The 17,841-nt window shown below is 50.4% G+C and overlaps 2 protein-coding genes across 4 annotated transcripts; both read right to left on the bottom strand.

Moving 5' to 3' along the window:
- Nucleotides 1-767: 767 nt before the first annotated feature.
- Nucleotides 768-4,012, bottom strand: EEF1G (eukaryotic translation elongation factor 1 gamma). The gene is made up of 5 exons (XM_081797978.1): nucleotides 3,856-4,012; nucleotides 2,622-2,780; nucleotides 1,851-1,914; nucleotides 1,553-1,695; nucleotides 768-1,006 (listed from the first exon to the last, which is right to left on the bottom strand). Exons 1-5 carry the CDS (start codon nucleotides 3,865-3,867, stop codon nucleotides 806-808), a joined length of 579 nt encoding a protein of 192 aa, XP_081654104.1. The 5' UTR covers nucleotides 3,868-4,012; the 3' UTR covers nucleotides 768-805.
- Nucleotides 4,013-5,058: 1,046 nt separating this feature from the next.
- On the bottom strand, nucleotides 5,059-16,418 carry TUT1 (terminal uridylyl transferase 1, U6 snRNA-specific). Of its 3 annotated transcripts, none has more exons than XM_006730327.3 (9): nucleotides 16,255-16,417; nucleotides 14,530-14,720; nucleotides 10,847-11,162; nucleotides 10,554-10,654; nucleotides 8,230-8,696; nucleotides 7,277-7,386; nucleotides 7,008-7,118; nucleotides 6,758-6,850; nucleotides 5,059-6,246 (listed from the first exon to the last, which is right to left on the bottom strand). In XM_006730327.3, exons 1-9 carry the CDS (start codon nucleotides 16,334-16,336, stop codon nucleotides 5,102-5,104), a joined length of 2,616 nt encoding a protein of 871 aa, XP_006730390.2. In that variant the 5' UTR covers nucleotides 16,337-16,417; the 3' UTR covers nucleotides 5,059-5,101. The 3 variants fall into 3 exon arrangements, with proteins under 3 accessions (XP_006730390.2, XP_081654103.1, XP_030880726.2); XM_081797977.1 differs by lacking the exon at nucleotides 16,255-16,417 and adding an exon at nucleotides 15,791-16,222; XM_031024866.2 differs by lacking the exon at nucleotides 7,008-7,118 and having other exon boundaries at nucleotides 16,255-16,418.
- Between the last annotated feature and the right edge of the window lie 1,423 nt (nucleotides 16,419-17,841).

Here is a 17,841-nt window from a genome sequence, read left to right as displayed (position 1 = left end):
GCATGTGCCTTCGGCTCAGGTCATGATCTCAGGGTCCTGGGATCAAGCCCCGCATCAGGCTTCCTGCTCAGTGGAGAGTCAGCTTCTCCCTCTCCCCTGCTTGTGCTCTCTAATAAATAAATAATCTTTAAAAAAAAAACCTTTAGGGCACCTGGGTGGCTCAGTTGGTTAAGCGACTGCCTTTGGCTCAGGTCATGATCCCGGAGTCCCGGGATCAAGTCCCGCATCGGGCTCCCTGCTCAGCAAGGAGCCTGCTTCTCCCTCTGACCCTCCCCCCTCTCATGTACTCTCTCTCTCTCTCATTCTCGCTCTCTCAAATAAATAAATCTTAAAAAAAAAAAAACTTTAAAAAAGAGCTGCTGCTCTGCAACATGTCATTTTCTTTGACCTAGTAACCTCAAGACTAATTATTACCTCGCCGGTTTTACAGCTTACAGAGGAGAAAAAGAACTAAAGGAATTCCTTCTCCCTCTCTCAAACACACACACCCCCCTCTACCTACAACTCGTAAGTAATGAAGCCAAGAACTGAACCTAGCCTGCCTCCGGAACATCTTGATACTGAAGCTACCAGCCCTACCTCCGTCTTTACAACTAACCACAAGCATAGCTGGACTTCCCAAAAAATACGGAAACAAACTAAACATCTTCGCTGCCAAACAGAAACTTAGGAAACAGAACGTTACCAAACTTCTCAGAGGAGAGAAAGCAGTCACTCACACTTGGGATCCCTAGAGACCAGCTGTTACCGGACACTCTCTCATATCCAAGTCCTCGGCAGAATACAGGGTAACCTGGAAGACTCATCACGTCGTTTCTAACCGCCCCCACCCTCTGCCAACCTGATTCTTTATAAACGTCACCTGTTTATAGAGCCACAACAGGGTGCAGACAACTGTGATGTCAGCCAGTGTCACACGTTCGCCCACCAGGAAAGTCCTCGTCTTCAAGTGAGCATCCAGTAGCCCCAAAATTCGCCTCACTTCCTCCTTTGCATTCTCTGTGGCCTATTGATTTAAAATGATCAAAAACTTAATAGTGGGTACCCATCCCTTTCCCTGCTCCCCTCCCCCAATGACAGGACAAAGGTAGCTATTTCATTTACTAAATCCTGGCTCATCCCCATCCTCTTTCAATGGAGTCAGATCCTAGGATCACTCCAAATGTATCATAAATGAAGCTCTCCATGTCAAATTTCTTCGTGGTGCAGTCTGGATTAATTTCCCACTATACTGACCTACTCCCTTACCTTTGGATTTTAGAAGGAACCTTAGAAGTCGTTTAACCACCCCCCTACCATTTGGTATAGCTTTTCTACAGCAGAAATCTCTCCTCTGACCACTCACAAAAGGCACCACTTCCATTGGGTCTGTGTGACAAAGAACCCAGATATCATCAACTGCAACCCAAATTCACACCCCAATGATGAGGTCTTTTATTATCCACATATTCTTAGCATCCCCTTCTCTCAATCTATTTTATTTCTCACTTCCTGACGCTCAGGAGCTGATGCCATCCCTGCCCTTGGCTTCGCCCCCAGTTCCAAGGCTTACCTGCTTATTGTGGTGCATGATGCCCAAGGTGGGGAACACCCAGGTACTGGCTGGGGGCACTATGTCGCTATCAGCGAAGCTCACCCACTGCACCACCTGGGCTGCTGCCTCTGGAGTGCTTCCCCGCAGCTCCTCATTGCTCACTGCAGAGGCAGAACACAAAGGTCAGAACTTTGGGGTCATGCCAACATCAATCCAAGTCCATGCAAATTCCTCTCCTGTCCACTCCAGCTCACCCTCATCCTCTCCTACCTCCTTCATTCCAGATCTTCCCATTCCCACACCCACTGCAAATTACCATAGTATGCAATGGCATTGCTCTCGAACACACAGAATCCATCGTCACCCTCAAATGCTGGAACCTGGGACAAAACAGTCAAAAGATAAGTAAAATTCAGAAAAATATGTGAAATACACAGTAAGTTCTCACTAGCCAATCCCAGGAAGTGAAATCATTTTGGATAAAAATTCTTAAATAAGGCTGACAACCCTTACTCAGCAAACTATTGATACAAACTACTGGTACTACCCGTAACCCAGGAATGAGAAATATTTGTTTTCCCTTACAATCTAAATTCACATAAGAAACCCCAAAGATTAACATATTTTTAAATGTTCATATAAAATCCCTCAATCAAATAGGCCAAAGATCAAAAACCAAGTGTCATATCTCTGTCCATATTCTTTAAAGTATGGCTCCCCACACTGCATTTCTCTCTTCTCTGTTTAGCTTGGTTATTTATCGATCTCTATAAGCCCCTTGGCTGGCTCATGGCAGATACTTGATACATTTGCACTGAAAACCATCAAAACTCACTCTCTCCCACAAATACAAAGAAACCTGTGAATTTTGTAACAACTCACTGGACAGCTCTGCATTATTTCTAACTACATGTAAATCTACATTCATCTCAAAATAAAAAGAATTTTAAATCACTGAAATGCAAAGAAAAAAAAAAGGTTATATGGAAAGCTCCCTTTCAAAGATGGAGACCATCTTCAGAGTGAGACAATCTCAGGGCTCCTTGAGTTCTCAGGACCTAAGACCCCTCTTCACTTTCCTACTTACCTTGCCGGCAGGAAATTTACGGAGAAATTCAGGGGTGCGGTTGGTTTGGCCAAAGTGGAAGTGGGGTGGTGCGGAGAGCACGCGGACCTGAGCCCCGCTGTACTGAGCAGCAATGAGAGCCTTGAAGGCCCTCCAGTTTTCAGGATATGTGTACAGGGTCTATGGGAGAAAGGGGGGAGGGAATATTAATGAGTAAAAAAATCCCAGTCCCAAATGTCACCTCCCAGGATAAATTCCCTGAGTTACTCCCAATCTGTTCAACTCACTTTTACTCCCCCTGGTGAACCAAGCTCTCTAGTATTGTGGTCATGTGTAATCAGAGTCCTCTGAAATACCGAAGACAGAACTACACACCAACTGCTAAATAAAGCTTGTTGACAGGCTTGACCTTCCCTGAGGACAGCTCTAGAAGCATTCTCATCTCAAATACATCCTCGAGAAACCCAGAACCGGTAGTTCCCTCAGACTCCACCTGCCGACAAACACACACTCCTCCCTTCCCGGAGCCCTGGTTTCATTCATTGACGGTGAGCGAGTGAGTACCTGCCTACTCCACTGCGGAGCCGCTCACCCCTTCCAAAGCATCACCCTGGTCTCTCACACCATTTCCAAGTTCCCCTCAGAAGAGCCACGGAGAAACCGAATGGCATCTTCTCTTCCTAAATCAACTCGTTCTCCCCAAAGAACCCCTCCTTCTTGTCACGCGTACCGTCCCTCCGGTTCTGTCCCGCAGTGAGTTCCCTGGCGTTGGCTTCTCCTTCTATTAACCTGGCCAGCACGGTGTGACTCCACCGTCCGGAGAGTCCTCCCACTCCCAAACCTCCCCGCCAGACGAGCCTTAACCGCAGGCAGCCGTACCTGCCCACAAAGACCCTCCTCTTAACCCCATCCCTGCTGTTGCCCCACAAAACGGTCGCAAAAGTTCTGTCAACCTGCCCGGATCCCACGTCTCGAGGCGGCAATGAACCCGAACCCCCTTCTCAGGCCCCAGACGGCCAGGATCCGACATCTCTTTTCTCCTCTACCCCAGACCCTTCCACCTCTTTGGCCTCCAAGAGTCCCAGCCTCAGTTCCCCTCAGGGGCCTGGAAGCCTTGCTCTTCAACAGTACGGTCTCTACACCCCGGATCAGTTCCCCACTCGGCTCCAGAACTCCTCTGACGCCGGAGGGCCCTACTCGGGCAGAGGATGGCGTCGGATACGGTGACCTGGATCGCTGGAGCCGGCAAACTTACCCCAGCCGCCATGGTGATTCCGCAGAGAAAGGGGGTGGGGCTCTCGGCGCTGCCGCAAAGTAAGCCGTCAGGGAGAGAAGGGGGGGAAGGGGAGAGCCGTGGAGAAACAGCAGCCGCAAAGCGAGGACGGCACCGAAGGCATACGCACGACAGTTCGGTCTCCCGCGGCGGCTGAATTGGAAAAAGAAGGGGGTGGGGCCTGCTGGTCTGCGAGGCGGAAAGCTCGCGCCTGCGCAGTGGGGCTCTTGGCTGGCCCGCAACCCCCCCCCCCCACACACACACCCCCACCTCCAGCCCAGGCATGGCCAATCCGAGTCCCGACGTGGAGGTTGAAGGCGCGGAGGGTAAACTGTGAGAACGAGCTGGAAAACCTCCCCTTGTCTGCGACGTGGCACAGCTGCCAACTCCGCGCCGCGCCGGCTCCCAGAGGCGTTCCCCTCTAGCTCGGGAACCCGCGGTGACTTGACGGAGATCCTGCCAGGCCCCTAACATCAGGATTGTGGGACACTCACAGGAGCGGAAACAAGTCCGGCGTGGATAAGTCCATTTGTCCATTTGTTCCCGCTCTGTTTTTTTAGAGGAGAGAGTGAATATCTAACCAGAGCCCAAGTCAGAAACCCTCCCAGAGTGAGGTTTCCTCCCATTAAACCACCCTACGGCTCCGCGATGCATTCGCTGCAAGAAGGGCCTGATACCCGGCCTGCAGCCGGGGAGAGCCGAGGGAGAACACATGGCGGATCCCTTCCACCTGTCACCCTGGAGGGGCTGCCAGTTTACCCATGATGGGCTGCCCTTTACCCACGCTTAGGTCGGAAACTGTTTCCCCCATTTTAACCAGAACTCGGTTAAGTGAGAGAGTGGACGAAGAAGCCTGAACCCCAATTTCAGGCCATCACCATATAAATCCCGGTGGCAAGGTAAATGTGGAGGCAAACTTGGTTCTTCTGCCAGGTACTGCCCAAGCCGCCCAGCCGGCCCTCCATCCTTCGGGAACCCTACCGAGCGGGCTCGGGGTGCAGGGACACACACACACCATTGCAGGCGATCGCTGCAGGCTGTGATAAACGGTAGGAAGGAAACAGGCTGAGACCTATTTTAGGGTAGCCAAGGACGGCATGGCTGAGAAGAGGCGGTAAGGTCTGGGGAGGACAAGTACTGGGTGGAAGAATTACTACCAGGTGGAAATCAGAGGAAACTGTAGTGTTCATTAAACTAGCAGCTTTATTGCCCCTTAGGGTCCCTGTCTTCACTCGAGGAGGTTCCGAAGTGCTTGAGGGAGGAAAACCTGTAAGAAATGATGGAGGTCAGGGAAGAGGCCTTGAGAATCCTGGATTGGGGTCACGGTGAGAGTCTGGTCAGCCTGGGAGGCAGATGCCACAAAGGTGAGGAGCGGCTCAGCCTCGGGCCGCTGTGCAGCGCTGCTCAGTGCTCTCAGCTCCTGGGTGACCTGAGCCTCAACTGCCAGCCACTCCGCGGTGCCAGCGCCACCTGCACGTCTCCCCTTGGTCTGCTGCTGCAAGCGTCGCCGGGCCCGCCGCCGCCCCTGCCACACTCGGTGCCACAGGGCACAGCGCCAGCTCACTGAGGGGAGCCCCACGCCCTTCCCTGTCTCACCTCGGGACCCTTCTCGGGCTGCCTCGGGTCCTTTGGGCGCCTGCTCTGCCAGTGCTGCAGGGCCCGGCTGCACCTCCTCACCAGGGGCTAGCTGCTTTCCGGGCGTCTGGGGTGGCTCCCCTGGCCGCCCGGGGCTCTGCACCCAGTCCTGCACCGTCTCTCCAACCTCTACAACCATTTCCTCCACCCCGTCTTCACTGTGGTCCCCGATACACCCCTGCTGCTCCTCCTGCCCTTCCTCACAGCTTTTTTCCTGTCCATCTAGTTTCAACCTTTTGCTTGCCCCTCCCTGAGGAGGCTCCTCAGGTCCCCCTCTGTCTGACCGCAGTCTCTTGGTTCCCTGTTCTATATGGCACCCCAGTGCTTCCCTTAACACCTGGGCCAGGGCAGCGGTGAGCTGGGTGAAGGGAGCAGGGGGTAAGGGGATGGGTGTTGCAGACAGCAAGGAACTAGGGGAGCTAGGCTGCAGAAGGGGGAGCAGCCCCCAGTCCCGACCCCGGCAGGAACGCCGCTGGTACTGGAGACTCCGGCAGTAACTGGCTGCCGCTCGGCAGCAGTTCTGTAGCCGCCCAGCTACCCGGCTGGTCACGCTGGCTGCCACATTGTGACTCAGGTCAAAGGGGTCCTGGAGATTCATGGGGCCAAGGCGCAGACCCTCCCAGCGATGAGAGAGCAGGCCCCCTGCCACGGGCAGTGCCTGACCCTCCCGCAGGGACAGCAGTGAGCCACGAAGATCCCAACAAGAGACGCAGGAGAAGAACTGGGCTAGCAGAGAACCTGGAGGAGGAGGAAGACCAGGCAGAAGGGGTTACTTAGAGGCCGGGACCGAGACAGGCCTGCACTAGAGGCATTCTCTTAGAAGGACTTTCTTTTCCCTTCCAAGTAGCTCAGAAGAGTGTCAAAAGCCAGACTCCTCTGATCTCTATATAAACAAGAGGCCCAGCCTCTCTCCCCGTGCCCCCATTTCTATCCACAGCCAGCCCCAAAGGCCCCAGAGGCTCCATCTTTGGACTCGGCCCTTGCATCACCACAGGATCCTCAAGCCCTTGCCTGTACCCCGGCTTCCCCCCCAGATGCTGCTCCTTCCCCTCGCTAGCAGTGTAACCTTGAGCAAGCCACTTAATTGCTCCAAGGCATGGTTTCTTCATCTGTGAAATGGTATTAACCATACTAGCTCTCCCACGAGGTTGCTATGAGAACCATGCCTGGCAAACGGTAACTGATGGATATAACCTACAGTTGTGATTAACATCATTTATTAATCCTCTCCCGGGCTCCCCAAACTCACTGAGGGGCTCCTTATTGGTGCTGGGCTCCAGTCTTGAGGCATCCCTGGGGAAACTACAGTCCCAGCCATCAACCTCCACCTGCTCACCCTCACCTGTGAAAGAAAAAAAGGTGAGGGTCAGACCGGAAGCAGGAAGATTTGGGGGTGACAGCAGAGATCTCATTCCTGGGGTAGCTCAGTGCGTCTAAATGAGAAAGGAGGAAAGCGGAAGCTAACAAGATAAAAGAGGGTGGAGGCCAGGCCGCTGTACCTGCTTTCTGGGTGAGCTGGGACACAGTGGGCAACACAGGAGGGTCCCTGGTCTGAAGGAAATAGACCACGAGCAAGGTCAGGGCGTAGTTACTGAGGAGGGGACCACTTCCTGGGTAAACAATTATTCCAATTAGATTGGAGGTGCATCTAACACCCTGGTTGGATCTCCCAACCCTGGTTCCTGTACCTGCCTCCCCTCCCCTCCCTGAACCCCCGCCTTTGCCCCAACACCAGCTCAACCCCAAGTCTGTCCTGATTCACTCTCACCTGACAGCCCTCGACCTTGAGCCCAGCAGCGGAGGGTGTACACGAGGGGCCGAACTCGCCCATCCAGCTCAGAGCAGAGACTCAGGAAGCGAGAGTTATGCAGGGCCAGCCTGGAACCAAGACAAGGATGTCAGTGCTGGGGAAACCCTCTGAACTATCACCCCAGCCCTTGTTCCAGGCTTGCAGAACGGGGGGCCAGCTGGAATGAGGCCAAAAGAGGGCTTCCCAAGTGTTTGCTGACACAGTCATGTCAAGAGGCATGCAAAGAAAGGGTATGCAAAAGGATGTCACATGTGGGGGCGGGGGTGGGGTAGACACACACTGCATCCTATATGCCCATCCTGGATAGGATATTCAAGAAGGGTTTTGTTACAAGACTGCTCAAAGCCTTTCATATGCAAAGAAACAAAGACCAGAAGGGAGGGAGAGGGAGCCTGGGTGGCTCAGTTGGTTAAGCAACTGCCTTCGGCTCAGGTCATGATCCTGGAGTCCTGGGATCGAGTCCCGCATCGGGCTCCCTGCTCAGCAGGAGGTCTGCTTCTCCCTCTGACCCTCTTCCCTCTCGTGCTGTCTCTCATTCTCTCTCTCTCAAATAAATAAATAAAATCTTAAAAAAAAAAAAAGGAGGGAGGGAGAAAGAGACAGAAAGAGGAAGTGGGGGAGAGGGTGGGAAGAGAGAAACTGATTTGCATCTAACTTAGCATTTCCCAAACTTATTCAACCCTGGAACTGTTTTCTAAATCCCCTAAAGATAGTATTCCAAGGAACAACACACTTTACATTCATGAAAATGGATGCCAGACAGGAGACAAATGGCAGAAGGAGGGACGGGACCCAACAAGGATAAGCTTGAGGTTCAGCAAGTACAGGAGCTTCCTACACCAGGGCTCCCTCCTCACCCACCCCAGAATGCTCAGCTGGCCTTCCCCAACCACCCCCCTAAACAAAGGTACCGGTTACTGAGGGAGACGTCACCGTGAAGACCTGAAGGCCGATGGCAAAACTTGACCACAGGGCGTCGGGCAGAGGGCACAGTTTGGACTCGATACACTCCAGGGACACAGCCCCGAAGAATGGATCCCACTAACTCCAGCATGGCTACCCCCTCTGTTTTCTCCCCGCTCAGGGCCTCTGCTAGTTCCAGGGCCTTCCCCAGGTCCCCCTCTCCTCGGTCCTCCTGCAGCGGTGAGGCTGGAGGCAGGGACTGGGGAGAGGCGAGGGTCTCAGAAGCCAAAGCAGAGTCCGGAGTCTGGGGTGCCAGGGAAGAGGAAGGAGTTTCAAAATCCAGGGCTTCTGACTCTTGGGGAGAAGGAGGCTGTGAGTCTGGGGGGGAAGCCGGGGTACAGGCCAGGGCTTGAGGATCCAGTGGTGATGCAAGGGCCGAGTCCAAAGATGGAGACTCTGGGGCCTTTGGGGCTGGCTGTGGATAGAAATGGGCTCAGTGAATATTCACCTCTCCTGCTGTCCCCCATCTGGGCAACATTCCCCAGGATATATCTATTACTGCTTATATGCCAGGTCCCATTGCAAGGCCTTTATATATATTAACTCAGTTAATCCTCACACCCCCTTTTTAAAATTAAAAATAACTTTGTCACTGTCATGAAAGGCAAAAAAAGGCAGAGGAACTGTAAAGGAGACAGAGGGGCCAACACTAGCCTGCTGGTGGGCAACTGATGAATGCAGGGGATGAGCTGCGGACTAAAATCTCGTAACATTTTTTTTTAAGATTTTTATTTATTTATTTGAGAGAGAGAATGAGAGGGGGGAGGGTCAGAGGGAGAAGGAGACTCCCTGCTGAGCAGGGAGCCCGATGCGGGACTCGATCCCAGGACTCCAGGATCACGACCTGAGCTGAAGGTAGTCGCCTAACCAACTGAGCCACCCAGGTGCCCCTAAAATCTCGTAGCCTTTTACTCCTGCACCAGGTAACACGTCTGTCCTTGCTAGCGGTACTGTGGCTGTACCCAAGGACGCCTTTGTGTTTCCCTAATAGACACTGGACTATTATGGGCATCATGTATGCACCCTGCTCTCAAATGATTCTGAAAATATAAAGTGTGTGTGTGCATGTATGTCTATATGTAGGGATAAAGAAAAAAAAGACTGATAAAACAAATTTATTTTTTAAATAACCTTTTTTGTGGGGCACCTGGGTGGCTCAGTCGGTTAAGCGTCTGACTCTTGGTTTCTGCTCAGGTCATGATCTCAGGGTTGTGAGATCAAGCCCCACATTGGGCTCTGCACTCAGCGTGGAGTCTTGAGATTCTCTCTCTCTCCCTCTGTCACTCCTTCCACTCGAGCTCAATCTCTCTCTCTCAAATAAATAAATAAATAAAATCTTTAAAATAACGCTTTTTGTAGGGGCGCCTGGGTGGCTCAGTCATTAAGTGTCTGCCTTCAGCTCAGGTCATGATCAGGTCCTGGGATCGAGCCCCGCATCGGGCTTCCTGCTCAGCGGGGAGTCTGCTTCTCCCTCTCCCTCTCCCCCTGCTTGTGTTCCCTCTCTCGCTATGTATCTCTCTGTCAAATAAATAAATAAAAGCTTTTTAAAAATAAATAAATAATTAAAAAAATAACCCTTTTTGTAAAGTAGGGAGCATATGAAAGCTGTACTTTTGGCTCAATTTTGCTGTAAACCTAAAACTGCTCTAAGAAACAAAGCCTATTGGGGCGCCTGGGTGGCTCAGTCGTTAAGCGTCTGCCTTCGGCTCAGGTCATGATCCCAGGGTCCTGGGATCGAGCCCCGCATCGGGCTCCCTGCTCGGCGGGAGGCCTGCTTCTCCCTCTCCCACTCCCCCTGCTTGTGTTCCCTCTCTCGCTGTATCTCTCTCTGTCAAATAAATAAAATCTTTAAAAAAAAAAAAAAAAAAAAAAAAAGAAACAAAGCCTATTAAAAAAATACAACCCTTTCCTATTCCAAAAGCAGAATCTGTACATCAGATGTTAGAAAATACAGATAAGTAAACACATAACCCCAAAATTACTTTATTGTATGTCCTTTCATATATTTTTTTTCCTAAAATACAATATTATATATACCATTTTGAAATCTGGTGTTTTTCTGTTACCAATGCCATGTATCCTGTGTGAATTCGTATTCATCCTATCTAATACCCATCTAATACATTCACATTTCTCCAATTATAATAACCCTTCCGGGTTCCATTATCCACATTTTACAAATGAGGAACTAAGGCATGAGAGAGACTGTGCTTGCCCAGAGTCCCATGACCATCCCCACTGACTCTTCCCAGCTGCCTCCCCGGTCACTCACCTGGGACTCTTCCAAGTCACCCAGATCCAGGAAGAGGTCAAGATCACAGCCATGGACATCAAAACTGTTTATGGAAGAGCCAAAAGGATGGACCACACAGCCTGGATGCCAAGCAGAAAATAAAGGTCGAGGGCCATTACAGAGGAGTATGGGGTGGAAAAACACGGTGGGGCACAAAGAAGGAAGAATAGCCAAATAAATGCCTCTAGCTGCTGGAGCCCTGGGGAATGCAGACTGGGGGCAGGGGAGGGAGGGAGGACGGGGGCTCCAACATGCTAAGGGAAGTGACTCACCGGGGAAGAACTCTGTGAAGACCTCCTGCATCAGGGCCACCACGAGGCTCCGTAGCTGGCGCTCAGCCTCAGACAACTCCCTCAGCCCCACGAGTTTTACCATTTGTGCCCCCACATCTGGGGCCTCAGCTAGTGCTTTGGCCAGCTGGTGACTGTCAGGGGCCACTCCTTTGGGGGATTTGGAGGCTGGGCTCTGGAACTCTTTCTGCTCCCGTGGCCGGACCCGCAGGCGATGTCCTCCCAGGCTGTGCTGGGGCTGTGACAAGACAGCTTCCCGGGTCCCGATGTCCCCCATCTCCACGATAGCAAACACTCCCTGGCAAAACACAACAGGGGCAGGGATCATGGTTTTGGAATAAAAAATCCCAACACATGGTTTGACAGTGGGTGAGATTCTTTGAAATGGGGACCACCCTATAAATTGGGAATATCTGCTTAGTGTTTCTGGAACAGGGAACATATTTAGAAAAACAATTCTCTCCCTCACTCCCCTCCCACACATTTACTCTCATCCCATTCTGCCTCTGAAAATCCCATTTTATTTATTCCATTCTCCCCTACTCTTGCCAATGACATGATTTCACCACTTATACTCTGATGCATCACCTAACTTTTCCTTCTAACTTAATTAGACCTTTTAGCATTGATTTAGAATCCATGTAACTGTGCTAGGTGGAAATATAAACATACCCTACCTTGAACTTCCTATCTAGAAATAACAACAACATGACAGCGTGATGCTATGATCTGGTTGAGTTCCACAATATTCACTAGGAGATATATATATATATATATATATACATATATATTTAAGGCAAAATGTTAGCAGGAGCGGGAAAAATATGACTGCCTCGGGGCAAAAGTCCATATTCTTTTACGTTCTCTTCAGTAGTAAAGATAGAGCCTCATCCTGCTTATAACAAAGTATGCGACAATAACCAAGACAGTGCGATACTGGGGCACCTAGCTGGCTCAGTCCCTGGAGCCTGCGTCTCTTGATCTCGGGGTCTTGAGTTCGAACCCCACGTCGGAGGTACAGGTTACTTAAAAAAAAAAGGAAAAGAAAAAAGGGTGGCACTGGCACAAAGACAGTTATTCAGATGAAGGAAATGAAACAAAGACTCCAGAAATTAAACCCATACCTCTATAGTCAACTGATTTTCAATAAAGTTGTCAAGACCACTCAATGAGGAAAGAATAGCCTTCCCAACACATGGTGCTGGGACAACTGGATAGCCACATATAAAAGAATAATATTGGGGGCGCCTGGGTGGCTCAGTTGGTTAAGCAGCTGCCTTTGGCTCAGGTCATGATCCCAGGGTCCTGGGATCGAGCCCCAAATTGGGCTCCCTGCTCGGCAGAGAGCCTGCTTCCCCCTCTCCCTCTGTCTGCCGCTCTGCCTACTTGTGCTCTCTCCCTCTGTTAAATAAATAAATAAAAATCTTTAAAAAAGAATAATATTGGACCCCTACCTTACATCACATAAAAAAATTAATGAAGTGGGGGGTGGGGGATATAGAGGGGAGCAGCCTCACCAGCACGCAGGCTTGAATCACACATGAGGAGTGATAAAACATTCTGGAAGGATGGGTGCAGAACCTTGTAAATATACTAACAACCCCTGAATTGTATACTTTAAAAGTATGAATTTTATGCTGTGTAAGTCACACCTCAATCAAAAATACAAGCGGCGGCGGGGGGTTGGGGGGGGTATACCCTTCCTACCCTCACTTCCACCCATGCCAAACACGGCAAAGAACCATAGTGAAACCAAGGAGAAAGGCAGCCACTTGGACCTGCCCAGGCCAATCTTCTGACTCTGAGGAATCATACTACTCACCAGACTGCAGTTCAAACCCAAGTATGCAATCAAAGCCCCAGCTAGAAATTAGGTGTCTCTTTGCCTGGCCTTGTCTTTGAGTGCACAATTCTCTCAAGAAACTAAAACTGAGAGAAGTTAAATAACTTGTGACTGCCTCCAAGTAAAGGCTTAATCCCCCAAATCTCCAACTTCCCAGTGATGCTGTCCCTCGAGGAAATGTTGTGGAAATGAAATGAGATACTGTATGTAAACCATTTAGCACATGATTAGGGCGTGATAATTGCTCAATAAAAACTTTAGTCATTACTGTCAAAATAATTAGAAGCTCAGAAACGTGAGGTTTAAGTTCAGAAAAAAGGTCATTCTCTACAACTGAAACAAATCTGAACAAAAACAGAGATACTGAGTTTTCTGAAAAAGGAATCTGGGGCAGACACTGCCAACTGCCCTCCCAATATACATTCTCCTTTTCTTTCTTACTAACAGAATCCCAATTGTTCAGAAGGGCAAGGTGTCCAGCTAAAAAACTTCATTTCCCAGGCTCGCCTACAGCTAGGGGTAACCATGTGATAGAATTCAGGCCAATGAGAAGTCTAACGAAGAGGCCCCTGGGAAAGACATTTTCCTGGAAAATAAAGAAAAGCAGGGGAAGAGAGGAAAGTCAGACTCAGCTGGCACTACTTTTATACTCTGTCCCTCAGCCTGCCCCCTCCTCTTACCCGAAGATGTGCAAACAGCATTATCACAACTAGGAAGGGAGAGCCACGTGCCAATGACAGAGCAGGAAAACAGTAAAGGGCTGGAGTGCCCAGGTCTGGACTTCTTGTTAAAGAGAACAATTAAGCCCCTTTTGTTAAAGCCTCTGTGAGTCAGTTGCCGAATGTGATCTCTAAGAAAAACACCCCAGCCCAGCCTAAGAGAAGAGACAGGCTGCCAAAGCCATTTGGGATCACCTAAGCCACGCCTACACAACCAGAGCACAATCTCAGAACTATGATATGACGATACAACACAGCAGTACAACAGTGAACTTTTTTCAAAGGACTAAAGAGAAACTGACAAAAGCCCTGCCTGGAAGACAAAAAGGACCACAAAGAACAAGCTTATTTGTCTAGTACCATCCAGAAGACAGGGTATTTTGACCAGTTAATTTCAGTACCTCTCACTGTAAGTTAATAAACTGCTAGCTGGTTTATCAACCAGTCTCTTGTGGGGTTAGGATAGATCTGCCGATGGTGTGGTCTTAAAGCACCTACTTCATTGTATTACTCATTTAATTGTCTACTTTATTCACTAGACTATAAGCTCTGTGCCTGCACGGGCCACATCTATCCTATTCACTATTGAAAATGCAGCTCTGACGCACCTGGGTGGCGCAGTCAGTTAAGCATCAGACTCTTGGTTTCAGCTCAGGTCGTGATCTCAGGGTCGTGAGATCGAGCTCCACGTCAGGCTCCACGCTCAGCATGGAGTCTGCTTGAGATTCTCTCTCCCTCTCAAATAAATAAATCTTTTTTAAAAAAATGCAGCTCTACACACAGTGCCTAGTACAAAGTCAACAGCTAATATTTGGCAACTAAAATGAAGACTGACTGACTAAATTAATGACCAACAAGTCCCCCAGTGACTAACTCTAGTGAACTGATACAAGCCAAGCAGGGGCCGGGGAGGTGGGAGAGTTGGGGGGAGGGTTGCGGTTCGGGAAGGCTCACAAAGGTGGACTGGCCCAAGTATTGTGGTGTCCATCAAGGAACAAGCCACAGAAGGCACCAGCTGAAACAGGGTTGCTGGTTTCTCTCTCATTTCGTTTTGTATGTGGCACACCTGACTCATCCTCTACCCCAAGAACCATTCACTCTACCTTGTCCTTGTCCATGACGACACTGGCCACGGGTCCAAATGCCTGGAAGTACTGAGTGAGCTGAGCAGAATCCACATCCCGGGGAAAGCCACTGACAAACACACTTCGAAGTCCCTGGGCCTTTCGGGCAGCTCGTAGTTCTACCAGGTGCCGGTGCTTCCGGCCCCCCAAGTGGGCATCTAGGCTGGGTCCTGCAAAGACAAACGTAAGACAAAAAACATCCAAATCACTCTTCAGTGTACTTACCCCCTGACTTTACCTAAATGCACTCCTAAATCCTACTAATCCTCCCAAGCCACAGAAAGTGTGACCTTTGAATATACAAAGTCCTGGCTCTTTTCACCTTCCTCTCTTGTCCATGTGTCTATATAAAGTATTCTAAGTGGTTCCCAGGAGAACTAGCTACAAGTTTTTCTTCAACCATCTCTAAGTGCTAGGTAGAGCAACACCTGCAAATTATAAAACAAAGTAACAGGAAACTTATCCAGGTCATATACAGAAGAACTAAATAAAGCAGGACCCTAGACTATTCCCTCAAGGATGGTCTCTAGGTATGGTACAGAGATTGCAAGTGCAAGATTTGAGGTCACACTGCCCAAGTTTAAATCCCGGGTCTGGCAAACTGTGCGAGATCTTGGGCAAGTTACTTAGCCTCTCTGTGCGTGTTTCGTAGGACACAAAATTAAGATATTAATAGTACTTACCACATGGTTATTATGCAATATAGAGTACCTGGCAGTCTGGTACATGTTGAACATGGGAAAAGTTAACAATTATTATTTTTATTAAATTCTGGGTCAGCTGTTTGTTGTCACCAATGTATATGATGGGCCAGGGAAGACTATGCTGGATTTTTGGCTTGCCCTACAGGACAAATAGTGATAGTGCCATTCACAAAGAAAAAGAACAGAAGATTCTGTTTAGGGAAGTTAGTGATTCCAGTTTAGGGAAGATCATGATTCCAGTTTAGGGAAGATCACGATTCCAGACCTCAGAAGTGGAATTTGAGTCCACCTGAGTGGCTGCGTCGGTTAAGCGTCTGCCTTCCGCTCAGGTCATGATCCTGAGGCCCTGGGATCAAGTCCCGCATCAGGGTCAGAGCCTGCTTCTCCCTCTGCGCCCCGCCCCGCCCCGCCTTGTGCACTCTCTCGCTCTCTCTCTCAAAAATAAATAAAACCTTTAAAAAAAAAAAACCTTGAATTCGAGGTTTCATGTCCCCTGCGCTGTCATACAAGAACCCTGTCTACTTTGCCAAACCCACCTCCTTGTCACGCATGCCATGCTCCTTCGTACACCTCTGCCTTTGGGTAGCTCCTCCGTAGGGCTTCCCTGAGTTAATTACTACTTTCTCTGTGATCCTACAGCTCTCCAAACAGGTCTACTGAGCATTGGAATTGTCTCCACCTCTCGATGGTGAGTTCCTTCATCTCTGAATCCCCTCACCCCACCCGAGAGCCCAGCAGAGTACCAGACACAAAGGTGGCGTCCAACAGATGACCGTTAAAGAGGGAAGAAACTTTCGCTGTGGAGATTTCGGATACCAGGAAGGAGAGGGTAAGGTGGTAGGACTTTCGCCACTCTCCAATCCCTTCGTACAGACGGCGTGAAAACGGAGGTGAGTGACCCTACCAACCGACTTGACAAGAACTATGACCTATAACCCTAACTTTCGCTAGGACCCAAAGACGAGAACTCACAACCACCCCCTCACAAGCCACCGCTTACGGTTGGCTGTAGTAACGTGGCAGAGGCAGCAGCGGAAACCCCCACGGGGCAGCGACTGGACATCCGAATCCACTGCCGCCATCGCGACTCTCCAGTACCGGCAACACACAACCACTTCTGCCACCACCGGAACTCACGCCTACAAATCGCAACGCGCTTGGAAGCAACTTCCGCCAGCCCGATAGGAAGTGACGTACGTCGACCAATCGCTCAAGCACACTCCTCGGGAAACTGAGCTCCTTGGACTCAGGGTTCCGTTTCCACCCCCGCGTTAAAGTCTCTTCCACCAGTTTCAGGAGAAGCCGCTCATCTTTGATACTTATCTGCATGCTGTAAGCCGATTGGTGTGCTCTGAGCCATTCAGGCGTTAATTGGCCCAAAGATCATGAATATTCATGAGGCGGCCACAAACGCCGGCGCCTGGGCCCTTTGAAGTCAACCGGCTGTTTCCCTCCTGCTGGTTGGTTGAGGGACGCTGTAGGTACCTTCCCTCTGGGGCGATAGGGACCCGCGGCGCTCCATCCTCAAACCCGTATTTACCCGGCGAATAAAGGCGGAGGATGAGCCGACTTCACGAAGCTCAAGGCTGTCCCTGGATTCCCGAGTTCCTTAGGGCTGCTACTCTCTCCTCGGCCCTCGGTCCTCCCCCAATTCTGCGACCACTTCCCAGCCCTGGTTGGGGAGCTCTGCCCCACTGGGCACCTCCCAGACTCCACTCAGCCACAACCAGATCGCTGCGGCCCCGTGAGTCAGGCTTTCCTTCCGCAAGAGTGGGCTGCGTGGAGTGTAGCCACGAGGCGCTAGAGCCACCAGCCCACTCCAGGCATGCGGTGGGACCTACTTTGGTGGCAGCAGAGTGAAGACTGTTGGAAGAAAATGCTGCTTTCCCCAGACTGGTATAGTGGTCAACTCCTCCCGATACTGCCCAGGTGTAAGCTCGGAATGGGGAGAGTGAAGGAGCAGGGAGGCCCCAGGGGCAGAGAACAGGAAATGGAGGTAACTCTCGGCCGGGCTAAGCAGCTCCTGCTGTAGTTATTGGCCCACAGCTTTGGACTGTGAAAAGCACACTGGACCTGAGGCAGACATCTGAAGGTCTGTAACCTTAAGCAAGTCCCAACTGCTGAGGCTGTTCCCCTATCTGTAAGGAAGTGCAGAAGGAACACATAGTAGGCCTAACTTCCTGTACATTCAAGGGTGCTCCTCCTGTTGGGCCCTGCTCAGGCTTCCGTTTCCCAAACCCAAAAAAGCAGGAGACGGTTCTAGAATGGGCCTGGATATCAAGGCAGGTGCTGAGGCTAGTCTTGGGAATCCTTGAGCAGCAATCTGTGCAAATATACCACAAAGCTGGGTGGTAAGAGACTGCAGTATCCCCAAGGTAGGCTACATCTTGCCCTGGCCTCTAGCAACTCCCAGAATTTCCTGAGAGGTGAGTAAGGGTTGGGAAATAAAAGGAAAAGCACCTTCACACCTCCCTTCCTGTGGAAGCCACCAACCACCCAGAGTCCTCTCATTCCAACTGTTCTGAATGAATCTGTATGTATCTAGAGGAGCTTGGGTTCCAGCACCACAGGGATCTGGGGAGCAGTT

This window comes from Leptonychotes weddellii, chromosome 11 (genome assembly GCF_054177405.1).
Source record: "Leptonychotes weddellii isolate Sample4059 chromosome 11, ASM5417740v2, whole genome shotgun sequence".
NCBI lineage: Eukaryota > Metazoa > Chordata > Mammalia > Carnivora > Phocidae > Leptonychotes > Leptonychotes weddellii.
Note: the sequence above shows the minus strand (reverse complement) of the source record. Positions and strands in the feature narration are given on the sequence as shown.